Source organism: Poecilia formosa, unplaced genomic scaffold (genome assembly GCF_000485575.1).
Source record: "Poecilia formosa unplaced genomic scaffold, Poecilia_formosa-5.1.2 Scaffold444, whole genome shotgun sequence".
Classification (NCBI taxonomy): Eukaryota; Metazoa; Chordata; class Actinopteri; order Cyprinodontiformes; family Poeciliidae; genus Poecilia; species Poecilia formosa.
In genome coordinates this window covers 204,052-218,284 of record NW_006800383.1, presented here as the reverse complement: position 1 = coordinate 218,284, position 14,233 = coordinate 204,052, and the positions used below count along the sequence as shown (strand labels likewise).

General features: G+C 37.0%; 1 protein-coding gene across 2 annotated transcripts in view; it reads right to left on the bottom strand.

The window, feature by feature from the left end:
* The window catches only part of LOC103155715 (zinc finger protein 385B-like), a 78,903-nt gene that overhangs the window by 34,890 nt on the left and 29,780 nt on the right, over positions 1–14,233 (bottom strand). For both annotated transcript variants that reach the window (XM_016663780.1, XM_007577497.2), the window contains exon 2: positions 1,352–1,630. In XM_016663780.1, the coding sequence (XP_016519266.1) occupies positions 1,352–1,630 (279 nt within the window). The remainder of the gene's footprint in view (positions 1–1,351; positions 1,631–14,233) is intronic.

Below are 14,233 nucleotides of genomic sequence, written 5' to 3'. Positions count from 1 at the left end.
ATATGTATGGCTTAAAATGTAGGAATTTTAAGCCATATTCCTACATACCAGGTCATTTTTCTGTAAGCAAACCATGTATGTGCATTGGACTGAGTACAATAAATCAGAAGAAGCGCTGATGACACAACAGCCCTGCAGTAAATAACATTTTGTCAAAGTTCATAACGTTTTTGTTCAGGATGGAGCAGTTGATGATTAAACTGTGGTCATTTTGAGCCAACATGAGTGATGTCAAACAAACACAAAGATATGAGATTTTCTGTCCAGGTTGACAAAACCCAACATGTTGCTCATCTCATAATTTCGGGTGTTTTATTAGAAAAGACTGCAACTTTTGCGTAGATGTTTCACTGCATAAAGTTTTACCTGATGTTCAACAACTCTGCAGAGGTATGCCTAATAAAAACAATGATCCCTGAACAAGTCTACAAGTTTTCAATTATTTACAGATTCTGAAAGTGTGGATCCTAAGCTTTCCAATGACGTCAAATACATAGAAATAAAAAAGAAGTTGTTCTTTACTAACAATTGTTGTGTGTATTATTATTAACCACATTTTAGAGCTATTTTTAATTTAGAAGCCGAACAAAAGATAAATAGACTAAAGTTGTGGCAGAAATAAAAATCCTCTTCTGCACTATTAAGTATAAAAATTACCCACCCATTTCTATCAGTTCTATTTATTTTCTGATTAAATAATAATAAAAAAAACAAACAGCTGTTGACACGCAAGCAGAGCATTGCAAGCAAACAAAGTCGTTCAACAAATGACTCGGTCACCACCACATTTTCAAAAGAATCAAATCACTCATGAATGATTCATTCATGAGTCATTCATGAATGAATCATGAATGACTCATGATTCAGCAGGTTTGACTCAGCAGTCAAACCTGCTGAGTCAAACTCTCAGCAGGTTTGACTAGTTCCTCCGATCATATAAATATTCCAGGGTTGTTTTCTTTCCACTGATAGCTTCAGTTTTTCTTGAGAGTGACTCGGTTTTAAGCCAGTTATCCATTATTACTTTCAAACGCAATCGTTTGGTAAGCTAGCTGTAGCGCTGCACGTTGAGCTGACGTCACCGCAAATAAAGGGTTGCTTACATGCAGTACCTCGCGGACCACTAGGGGGCTCCCACGGACCACCAGTACATTGTGTATTTTAATGTGTTTTTGTTTGTTTGTTTTTTAGCTATGTGTCCTATGCCGATTGCTGTAAATTGTAAAAGCGGGTATTAAGCAGTCTGAAAGTGAGTGTGTATTGAGACATGTTGACGACCAGCAGCCCCCAAATATGCTAACAAAGATTTCTAAAAGCAAGCCAGCGTTATGTTGACCTCATGTGCTCCTACCTGCGCTGACAGCTTTTGCCAGTCGGCGAAGCCTCCTCTGATGCGTCTTGCCTCTGTAGTGGATCTGCGCCTGGGCGCTGGAGTTTAGCCTTATGTTGCACACCTGGCACATGGTGGCGCTGCTGCTGCCCTGCCGACGCTCCCGCTTGGCCTTAAATCCAACCCTCACCCTCCTCACCCTTTCATTCTCCTCTTCTTCTTCTTCCTCCTGGCCTTCCTTACTTTTGGTGGGAAGGTTGTTGTCCATCCACTCGTTTTTCTTTGGACGTTTCATAGTATCTAGGATGGGAATGATGAAAGGAGAAATCTGCATAAGATTTATTTCATAATAATTAAATTGCAAAAGTTTTCACACCTGTTGAAATATTTCACAAATTTATCATTGGTAGTCATATGATACACAAATACAAGCTAGTGCATAACTGTGAAGAGGAATAACATAATAAATGGTTTAGTTTAGGTACTATCCCATTAAAAAACATTGAAGTATGTGGCTATAACGTGACAAAATGGGGAAAAGCTCAGGAAGTATGAACAGGAACTGTATGTAATTGTCGAATCGTCCACAAGGGGGCAACAGAGTCGCACAGTTTCCTGTTTTTACATATTCAGTGGCAGCTTTAAGAGATTTTTCAGGCATACAAAGGTCACTTTGTTTATTTATCTCCAGACTTTACACTGACAAAAATATGCCAAACTCCAGATGGATGTGTCAAACATCTCAGAGTCAGACAGAAGCACATCGTTCCTACATGCCTGTATGTATAATAAAAGCTGATTTGAATGTGTTACATGTTTCTCAGTGAAAGCATGCAGCTTCACTACCTGTAATGGCTGAGCAATTATGGCACGCTGACAGCATAAATCAAGCTGCAGCTAAACACCCGCTGTGCTCTAAATGCAGAAATGTCATCCAAAGTCTGATTGAATTCTTTGTTTTGCTTCTGTTCATATGATAATGGAATCAATTAAGTACTCATGTTGGACATTTTATCCCCTGGCTTCTCCATCCTCCCCCCGCCCCACCACATCCAGGAACCACCATCGGTAAAACGTTAGCAGCTCTGGAAATTCGGCTTCGTGTCGAGATGAAAGCAGAATGTAAATGTGTTTGTTGGAATTCATCAGCCCCCAACCAGCGACACGGACTTCAAAGTCGCAGCACATCAGCACAATTATCTGAATCAAGCCCTGGCAGTCTGATAGATGGGGACATGAGCGACTGCTGCTGGGGATGATAACCGCGTTTCTGGACGAAATGAAAACACACAAAGGTTTAAATAACACAACAGCGCTTATCAAAGCAAGGTGGAGATGCACAAAATGCCTTAAAATTCATTAACGTTGGATTGAAGCAGAATAGCCTCACTTTGGAAAATTTAGGGGAAATAAAGGGTTTAGTCTGACATTTATTCAGTGGAACTGAAAAATATTTGTTTTTAGGTCTGTCACAATAACAAATTCTGCTGGACGATAAATTGTTCCAAAATTTATTGCAATAAACAATAGCATTGCTGTTTTGAGACCGTTTCTATATAAGATAATGGTAATTGCAAAATAATAATGCAAGAACATATTCTGTTATTGCATTACTGGAAGACATTTTAAATATCCAAAATAAATATATAAAACAACAAATAAAATTAATTTTGAAGTCTTTGTCAGCAACATGTCTTCAAAAAAAGGGCTAGTTAAGACCAAAGCACCAAACTGAAGATTTTTATCCTCCAGTTTTTGGTAGAAAGAGAGAAAAAAAAGCAATAAATGATAAATCAGGCCAATGGACATTATTGAGTTTGTTTTAATTTATCATGCAATTAACTGATTTATTGATTATTGTGACATGCCTATTTTGTTTTTTAAACTGCACCACAACTGAAAATCCTAAAAAAAAATAAATCATAACTGACTTATTTTTTTAGTTTAAGCTCAAGCAGTCTAAGAAAATTTTTTTTAATCATCTTCTCATTTCCCTGGATTATTAATAAGGCATGACGTATGCTACATGCCTGCCAGGCTGTTTGTTTCTCTTTCCCCTTCCCTTTTGTCTCTTCACAGGTACTAGGGAAAGCTGGTGTCAATCTCCCTGATTGATCCTCATCAACCATGGGCCAATCAGCATCCAGGAGGCCTTATTTAAGCAGCCCAGCTGGGAGCTGAGGAGATCTCTCCATCTGGCTCTGTGACCTGTCTCATGTCTTGTTGCTCTTTGTGTGAAGGTTTGTGGTGGGAGTTAGAGGGCGAGGTAAGCTTGGGGTACCCTGTACATGTCATCACGTAGGTGTTTTTCTGTTAGATACACTAGGTAAGTAGGTGGGTGCCACCCATGTGAAGTTTTGGTGGAAACTTTTGTTAGATTAGATAGGCAGGGTTTCTGTTTTCTCTTTTGGGGCCGTAACACGTAGACTACTACTACTTTTACCCACTTCTCAAAATGGGAAAGACAATCAAACATTTTATTCCAAGATGCTTCCTTATCTTCATAAATCAAGAAATGAGTACAAGAAAACAACACAAACAGGAGTGGAGGAGGACCTTAGTTTTTCTTTAATTAGGATGGAAAGGGAGGTAAACTCCAAATCTCCATAGCAACTAGATTCCAACTACGTCACAAGCGGGTAGTTTTAGATAAAAACACCCTTCTGTCCTACCATCACAAATGTAAGCATGTTGCTATGCGCTTCTGCCGCTTTAACTAATTTTTCTTGATATCTAAATCTTATTGACAAGTTGTATGGATTAAATATTTGTCACCAGGAATAAAAAAAGTAACATAAGAATTATGATTTATTGTGAGGACGATGTACTGATAATGTTTTGAAAGGCCAAAAAATGACACTATCAGTAAACATTAGTATATTAAACTAATACTAATTTGTTTTAGGCCCCACTTTGCTTTCAATAAAAACCTTTTAGGTATAAATAGATTTAAAAAAGGAAAATACAAATAGAAAAACAAGCCACTTGATATTTTAAAACGCAGTATTTTTGGGTTCTGTCAGATAGAGGCTGGATAAAAGTTGAATGTTTGTATATTGTTTTCTAGAATAAACAAAAATCATAATTACCTTCTAGCCTGATTATAACTGGGGCAAGCAGACATCGGACTGACTGAATTAATCAGTACTTTTAAATACATGCAGACAAAAGCTTGTTAAATGAATTAAACATAATTATATTGACATGATTTAGATAGATTTTTTTTTTAAAAAAGGAAAATAATTATGTTTAAATTATTAACCAGCAAACTTCTGTCAACTTCTAAAAAAAATGTTTATTTCACAATCAGATACATTTTCTACGATATATTAGAAACCGATTTGGTTTCAAACTTGCCGACCAGCTGATTTTTAATGGCTGAAGTCAGACGGTCGTGTTTGCTGATATTTAACAACGCGCTCCAACACCAACAGTTAGTGTGTAAACCTCGCAGCACATAAATAACTGGAGCTGCTCCATTCACTCCTCCTCCTCCTCATGATGACAGCTGGAGCTGGCACCAGCCGCACTAATAAAAAGCAACTTTTAACAGGTTGCCTGCAGGCCAGCAGCTGCTGGAAGCTGCTGGCGCTTCAGCCTGCCGGTCTGGCATGAGACCAGTCCTCTGTGTGGACAGGATGGACGCAGAGAGGGACGTCCAAATGCAAAAATACTTTATTAAATTAAATAAAATTCAAATAATTAAATACATTTAAGAAATTTAAATTAAATAAATCCAGCAGAACCTGCAGCTGACATTGCACACTGAAAACTTTCACGTTTAATTAGCGCAGCTATTTTTTTGATTGTGGTACATTAATTTCTATTGAGAAAATTCCAGCTCTTCAAAGTGAAAACACAAAATCTTACCAAATATTTTGCCTGTAGTGCAAATATCTTACTCCACCTGAAATAAGACAAAACTAACTTAAAAGTAATTTTTCAGCAAGATATGTGAAAACCTGAACTACTTACACAGAATGTTTTACTTACAAACATGTACTTTTTTATCAGAATTATTGGCTGAAAACAAGCTCATATTTCTTGCTAAAAGTTACTTTTAAGTTAATTTTGTCTTATGTCTAGATATTTGCACTAGAAACTAAGAAATAATTGGTAAGATTGTGTGTTTTTGGAGTATAATACAAACAAATTTATCCTTTCATATGATGTAAAAAAAATTCACAAATTAAGTTACTGAGACTTTTTAGTTATCAAAATTGAAAAAAGAAAGTTTTGTTGTACTTGTAAAGTTGTTTTAGCAGGACATGTTCCAAAATCTGTGAAATTATACATCTAAATATAAAGTAGTAAAAGTGGAGATAAACAGCAGGTTTTTCACAAATACCAAAAAAATAAATAAAATAAAAATCAAAGTCATGCAAGAATTAAACTTTGTTTGCTGTAAAAACTAAATTATATCATCACTGTAACAAAAGTAGTACATTTCTCTGCAGGAAAGTCGAGTCAAAAATGTAACTGTTGGGAGTCAAGGTGAGGCTTTTAAACCAAATGTTCAGCTTGGCAGTGGTACCATCATACTGTGGGACTGTTCTGCTGTCACTTGTACACAGTTAAGAAGGTGGAATAAGAAAGAAGATGGTTGAAAATTGGACAAACTGGATGTTCCAAAAACAAAAATATTTCAAACATCTTCTGAAATAATCTTCCCAACACTCCAACATCGGCCATTTTGAAAACCGATGGAATAGAAGATGAAAAGCACATTTTAGTAAGGTGTATGCTTATATTTAAGTAAAGTTTAAATGGAATAATAATCACTTATAAATTGACAGAAGTAATCAAACATAAGATGTCACCTCTTTGAGTAGGTCTATCTAAGAACACAGTATCTCTGGTTATTTTAATGGTCAACTTATCGGATCCCTGTGGCTCTTTAAATACCGTCACTCATCAAACTGTCTGAAGCTCCAGGGTGAGACAAGACAGCATCATACAGCAGGCGAGAGTCACTTCAGCTGATAGTCATTTACACAGTAATGAGAGAAATGTCAACAAGGTGGCAAACAGGCCTAACAAAAGGTACTGTTGCAATAAATATATCAAAAATTCACTTTTTTATCCTTCTTGTTTAGTAGAATGATGATAATGCACAGAGGATCGTCAGGGCTGACCTACTTACATTTGGGACTTTTACAGATCAGGGGTCAGGAAAAGGTCGGCTAACATCTCTGCAGACCCCACACATCCTGGACACAAACTGAAACGTACACCAAAGGAATGCTATCATTGCATTTTAGGCAGTAAAATATTTATGTTCTCATTTAAAAAAGGTATTGTGATTTTTTGGTTATTTGCATAATTAGTATTAAAATATGTTAGAAAAATCTGTTGAATGTTTCAATTTTTTATGTGATTAATTGCCATTCTAACTGATTATGAATGCATCCCTAATTTAAAGTGAACTCAGATATTTACACTAGGGTCAAGAACAAAAATATTTTGTATGATTTTGTGTTTTTGCAGTGTCAAAAAAGGAATAAAATATCTAATTTGAACCAAATTCTGAGAGAATAAAGAGGTAAAATCACTCAGTCAGCATGTGGATTATTGTCCTGGACTTTCAACGGTAGCTCACAGCTCTAGATGACACCTCTCTATTTATAGCTGCTAATTATATGTAACAGTATATCCATTTTTTGTTGTTGCTGCTGCTTAGCCTGACACTCTGCCCTCTGTCTCCATACAACCATATGCTGCCGACCCTTTAACAGCCACATATAACTACAAGGTGTCCTATGAATATTCTTCAGAGAACCAAGTCCTCGTTTTAGACCCGCCTTTGAGAATTAAGACAAAACAAATCCCACGCCCCTGCAGGCCTTTAATCCGTCTGAACCCGGCTGCCATCAAGGAAACTTCCTGGAAAATTTGCCCATATGCAGGGCTGCTGCAGACAGGAGGTTCTGGCACAAACGTGCTCTCTCTGAGAAGTGGCATTAGAAAGAGTTCCCGCTCCACAACACCTGTCCACACTATTCCATTACATCAATGAGAGACAGCAGAGCAGCCGCGGAAAGACGGGATCATGGAGGAATATAAGTTAGAACTTGCACCCAGAGCGATGAGAGAGCAGATTTCAGAGGAAGCGCCCGGGATCCCAGAACAGTGTTTTCTTCCTGACTGTCAGTCCTCAAAATAAACACCGAACAAGCAAATTACAGTTCGACTACAGCTCCAGCTGTGTTGCTAGGCAACCCCGACATCCTCTGTGAAAATCGCTAAACAATTTCTACGGAAAGTGCAGGTCAATTATGCTGCAATTTGTGCAGAAGAAGAAGAAGGGAAAAAAATGGTCAAACATACTTTTGCACAGCAGACCAGAGGATAAATCTAACAAGGGTTGAAGAAAAGGAATGATAATTACACTTCATTTAAAAAGAAAACATACTGTACACATGTCCCTCTGTACACTCTTTGTGCTAAATATCATAAATTAATAACAGCAGATTATAGATTACATAAAATAAAAGTGCAATTGAGAGTGAGCTGGTCAATATTTTGCCTATAAATCTGGATTTTTAATTGTTTAAAGCATTTAATAGGCCACTAATGCAAGCAATCAGAAAGACATACATCTATAAAGTAAAACAAGAACACGATCTATAAAGTGATTTTTTTTATTAATGAGGTCTGGAAGTAATCAGGTGCAGAAAAGTTGTCAATCGTTTAAGTCGTGATATATTAACTCTCCTCAGTCGTCTTTGTCTGACATTAAAATTTACTCGATTATGGAGCACAAATCACAGTAAGTCTGTAAGGGTGCCCTTACTTTTTCACATCTTTCAGGTTGCACAGTAATATTGAATTATTAGCAGTTAAAGTTGCCATTTTAAAAAGAAATTAAAGTAATTTCAGCTTCAACACATTTTAAATAGACTTTAACAAAAGTATGATCATATTGATACCCAGACTGAATTTGCACACAATATTCTTAAAATTAAATTTCCATCACTGGTCCACAGTTTTTAGGTTATATTTACATTTGTTTACCTAACAAAATACTTTCACATCTTTATTTTACAAAGACAATATTGTTGAAGACTTGACAATGTTTTCAGTCTGCATGTGGAAACCAGGACACATCAGAATTACCATTAAGTTTTATTTAATTTGTTTTGAAATTGGAGGCACTGTTATCAATTTATGTCGGAAGGAGAAGTTATGGTTTTAATACTCTGATATTTGATTCCAGAAACTTTAGCCACCACCAATCAGCATTGGTTCACTTATTTTATGGATATAACAGAAACAACTTATTGTTGTTTCTCCAGACTTTTGCTGGTGTCTTAAATTCTGTTATGCTGCTCTTGGCAGTTGGCCGTTGCCATAGCAACCAGTAACTGACAGGTTGCTAAGGCAACCTGTCATACAGTTGCCATTCTGTAGCTGTGGCAATGTTGGGTTCAGCTCCGTGTTTTCTTTACAAATATTATATTTTAACATATATTTTAGACAAATTTAATCATATAAAGTGTTTCATGAGTAATCTTGCTATGTTTTGTGTACATTTTTAACTGTTATCATTATTAATGTCCATTTTAGCTATGTTTAATTTTCCAACTGCTAACTGCTGGTAACTGTAGCTCTGTAGTTTGTTTAGGGTTACTTATTATATTTTATTTAATGTATAGGTGCAGAAGCTGCTGGACTGATGTTAACCACCAACTTGATTTCTTGTTTTGTTAGAGTAAATTCAATGAACCTGAGTCTGTTGTGAAGTCAACCTACTGGACCTGAGACGGACATAGACGAGTTACATATAACATAAAATGTACAAATAATTTACTGTAATGAAATAAAAACATAACAGTACTTCAAAAAATAAATACACAAGAAGCATTCATATGAGATAGATATTTTCAGTTTTAATATAAATGAATTAAATACCAACAATACTTACATAATTATGTGCATTTAAAAGGGAGCTCTTCTACTTAAAGGATCCCTAAGAGATGCGTGACTCACCTGGACGGCTCAGTGGAATATAAATGTGCTGGACTGGGAGACGCACACCAACAGGGTGCTCAAACGCCCTGACCCTCACAATAACATACTTTAAGAAATGAGCAGAACAGAGCGCCGTGTTGCTACACAGAAGCCCACAGTATGAGTGGTCCTCCATGTCGCTAGACAAGGTCATGTGCAAAATGTTGCACTAATATAATGCAGTGATTCACAGTGTTAGGTAAGTGAGTGGGAGCTGTTTAGACTGTGAATATTTTTAGACTCTGCTTCCCTTGAAGTGGTACCGGAAGCATGGGGCAGCGACGCTCCACATGGACTTAATGTTGAACTAAGCGAACGTGTAGATCAGGGGTGTCAAACTCATTTTCGTTTTGGGCCAAATCAAGATCATTAATGCTCCCAAAGGGCCGATTGTGCCAGAATATATTGATAAAACCTGTTCAAAAAATGTTAAAATATTAATGAATTATTAGTATTATTGAATATCTTTTCAGTTCCTCCAGGATGTGATGCTTTTTGTGATTTTTTATTTTTTTTTTTGCAATAAAAAAATTATTTGTGGCACTGATTTGGAAATATTTGTGCTTATTTATGACTGTTAATGCGACCTTTTATTACTCGCTGTATAGATCATGGACTATAATTGAACATCAATTAATACTGAGGCAGCTGTTTAGTACAAGTCTGAAAGTTTTTGACAATTTTTGAGAAAAATCCACAAAATATGTGCTGGACTTTGTTGTTGAATTTCCACGATAATTCTCAAAAAACTGGAGGGACTGATTGATATAATTTGGCAGTAAACGGATAAAAACTGCATTGATTTAATGGATAATGTAATACTTAAGCACATTTAGTGTTTTGTCTAGAATTTAGAGGAGAGGAAACCATGTAGAATACCTTGGATAGCTACCACAGTGGTTGTAATGATAGTTTTTAACTCAGGTTTGATGAAGACGACAGCCTCTTCAATAAATTATAGAATTTGTACTCTTTTTGGTAAAATTGTAGCAGAGCGCTGTCTTTTTCTTAATCCCAGTTTTCTCCTGTTTATGTGATTGTTTGTTTTGTTAGGTGGAGCTCTCTGTAAAACTAAATGCCAGTCTGTACAGAAAGGAGCCGAGATACGGATGAAAATAAATAAATGCCATCTTTTCTCCTCTTTCACCATCAATATTTATGTTAGTCACTTGTATCTCCTAGACCAACCAAGTGAAACACTTTTTATTAAACGCAGCTTTTTATTCGGTCTGAGAGAATATTTTGATCTTAAATGAAAGAGAAAAACATCATCTTTTGAAATGATGTACTTAAATAAATTAACGTTTCAAACTACAACACAGTTTTACTCATTTAGAACAAAAAAAAAACATGAAATTGAGTTTACATTTTGAGTTTGACTTTACTGAACATTGTGAAATAAAATAAAAGTTATATACAAACAAAATAGATGTAAAACAAAAGCAAACAAAACTGTCCCATTTTATCGACTGGTGAAGTTAGCATGGATACCACCAGTGTTGTGGTCAAGACCACCTAACCCGAGAACAAGACAAGACCAAGACCAGAGTGTATCGAGACCGAGACAAGACCAAGACTTTCAGGGTCCGATATCAAGTCAAGACCAAGACCAGCGCCCCACGCTATAAAATGGGAAATATGATCAAAATTGCTTCTCAAACTGATCTTAAAGATCCGTATTCCCATAAAAAGACCTAGATATTAAATACTTGATAAATTTTACCAATATTAAAAGCAGAACAAACTCTTTGTTCTGCTTTGCTTTCATGTCTGTGCTACAATTCGCGGTGGTCTGGTGCCATCCCTAAAAAGATAACGCCCTGGGCATTTCCCTATATTGCTCATGTCAGAAACCACCACTGTCTGTACCATTTAACATAGCAATTGAGGCAATGCCCAATTGACAGAAACATTATTTGTTGGATTTTAATCAGTGCATTTTGCATCCAGTGAAAACAAAGATGTTAACAAATAAAATGGACGTTTAGTGCTGTGCGTTTAGTGATATTTTCACAGTTGCGGTCTCGACTGGTCTTGAAATAAAATGCTGAGTCCTCAGCGCCCGAGTCCGAGACGAGACAGAGACCATCAAAAAATGGTCTCGAGACCAAGACCGATCTCGAGTACTACAACACTGGTGTATACTGTATTATTTTACATAAGAGCACACGTTTTCTATGTTGTGTTTTTCCTTTATGTTGCTTTACTATGTAAAGAAATAATTTGGGAGATTTGTTAAAACTTACTAATGATAAAGAAGGAGATACTTTCAAACACACAACTCCAAAATACAATGTATAGTAAGAAAAACAATCTAAATAAAGATAAGAAAGATGCAGTATTATGTTTTTGTATTTAGGAAACTGAATAGGTTTAAGTCTAGCATTAAATCTAAGCAAAAATAAATTTGAACAAAAATATAACCTGTAATACTCTGTAAAATAATGAAGCAAAAAAAAAAAAACTGGATATAAGCTTCAGTATAAAAGTAAAACCAAAACATGCAGGGTCATGTCTGCAAAAAAAAAAAGCTGGAAGTGATGAGTGCAATAAAAAAGTGAATTTTAGAACATGCCTGTGTGTGTGTGTTATGTCAAATTGAAGCTATTCTTGGATGTTTTTTATCATCTTATGAATGTGGTTTGTCTAAATATCTGCAGTGAAGTGTCTCTACTATAAAACTACCTGCACCTTGTAAATTCCAGACATAAAATAAAGTGATGTGTGTCTTAATTAGCCACTGAACCAATAGCTTACGAACATTTCACTGATTTATCTAAAACTTATGAGGCAGTCATGTATATAATTCACACCAAATCTACTGTCAACCACAGTTAGTCTGAGACAAAACTGGAACCTGGTGAAAAAACAAGCTTCCAAATAGAATATCATGAACACAACAATCACTATAAAGATACCTTACATTTGCTTTCCATACTTAATCAAAATTAAATTTTTATTCATTGAACGTAAAACTTGCTACAGTTTTTTCTGATAATTCTTCTCAAGTAATAAATTGGGACATAGGATTATAGAGGTCAAGGTAATATTACACATTCTAGAAATGCATGCAAACTCAGCATAAAAGAACAAAATCACCACAATCTAAATTGCAATAAAAGGATCTTAGCAGTGTCTGAACTGGTAACTTATGATTTACGTATTATAAATAAATCATTTCATAAGTAAATCATTGATTTACTTATGAAATGATTAACAAATATGTGGGGATTTATTGACCACAGCTTTATTTTTATATTATCATTTTATTGACACTTATGTCACATGAAAGATAAGAGTACCGTCTTTGTGCTGACAAGAAAACAACCTGCTGAATAATATTAATCAATCATTAATCATTTTGTCTAATGTCAAGTTGTCAAAACAAAGACATTTTCAATAATGTCAACTTTGTATTAAAGTGTCATGATTTACCAAATGATGCTTTATGACAACATTCATAAATATTTATGAAGACTTATTCATGTTCATGACAGGTGTTTATGACGGTGTCATGTCAGTCTTATTCACCCGAATTCAAATAAAGTGTTACCGGTTGGGTTTATGTAGCATTTGATTTTTAACAAAATATTTATTTAAGTCCTGACTCGGAGACGGGTCGTGACTCGGAGACGGGTCGTGACTCGGAAAGAGGTCCCGACTCTGAAAGAGGTCCCGACTCTGTTGCAGGTCCTTGAGTCTGATGCAGGTCCGGTTGCAGAGGTCTGTTCTGACTCTGAGACAGGTCGTGACTCGGAGACAAGTCGTGACTCGGACAGAGGTCCGGACTCGGAGAGAGGTCTCGACTCGGAAAGAGGTCCCGAGTCTGACGCAGGTCTCGAGTCTGACGCAGGTCTGGTTGCAGAGGTCTGTTCTGACTCTGAGGCATGTTCTAACTCGGAGACAGGTCCTGACTCTGACGCAGGTCCCGTTACAGAGGTCTACCGTCTTTGTGCTGACAAGAAAACAACCTGCTGAATAATATTAATCAATCATTAATCATTTTGTCTAATGTCAAGTTGTCAAAACAAAGACATTTTCAATAATGTCAACTTTGTATTAAAGTGTCATGATTTACCAAATGATGCTTTATGACAACATTCATAAATATTTATGAAGACTTATTCATGTTCATGACAGGTGTTTATGACGGTGTCATGTCAGTCTTATTCACCCGAATTCAAATAAAGTGTTACCGGTTGGGTTTATGTAGCATTTGATTTTTAACAAAATATTTATTTAAGTCCTGACTCGGAGATGGGTCCTGACTCGGAGACAGGTCCTGACTCGGAAAGAGGTCCCGACTCGGAAAGAGGTCCCGACTCGGAAAGAGGTCCCGACTCGGAAAGAGGTCCCGACTCTGTTGCAGGTCCCGAGTCTGACGCAGGTCCTGACTCTGACGCAGGTCCGGTTGCAGAGGTCTGTTCTGACTCTGAGGCATGTTCTGACTCGGAGACAAATCCTAACTCGGAGACAGGTCCTGACTCGGAGACAAGTCGTGACTCGGAGACAAGTCGTGACTCGGAGAGAGGTCCCGACTCGGAAAGAGGTCCCGACTCTGTTGCAGGTCCCGACTCTGTTGCAGGTCCCGACTCTGTTGCAGGTCCCGACTGTTGCAGGTCCCGACTCTGTTGCATGTCCCGAGTCTGACGTAGGTCCTGAGTCTGACGCAGGTCCTGAGTCTGACGCAGGTCCGGTTGCAGAGGTCTGTTCTGACTCTGAGGCATGTTCTAACTCGGAGACAGGTCCTGACTCTGACGCAGGTCCCGTTACAGAGGTCTGTTCTGACTCGGAGACCGGCTCTGACTCCTCCGTGTCAGTACCGACCTCTGAGTTGACCAAATTTAGAGGCCCAGCTAAGCATGGACTAAACACAACGTTTCGTCCACTCTT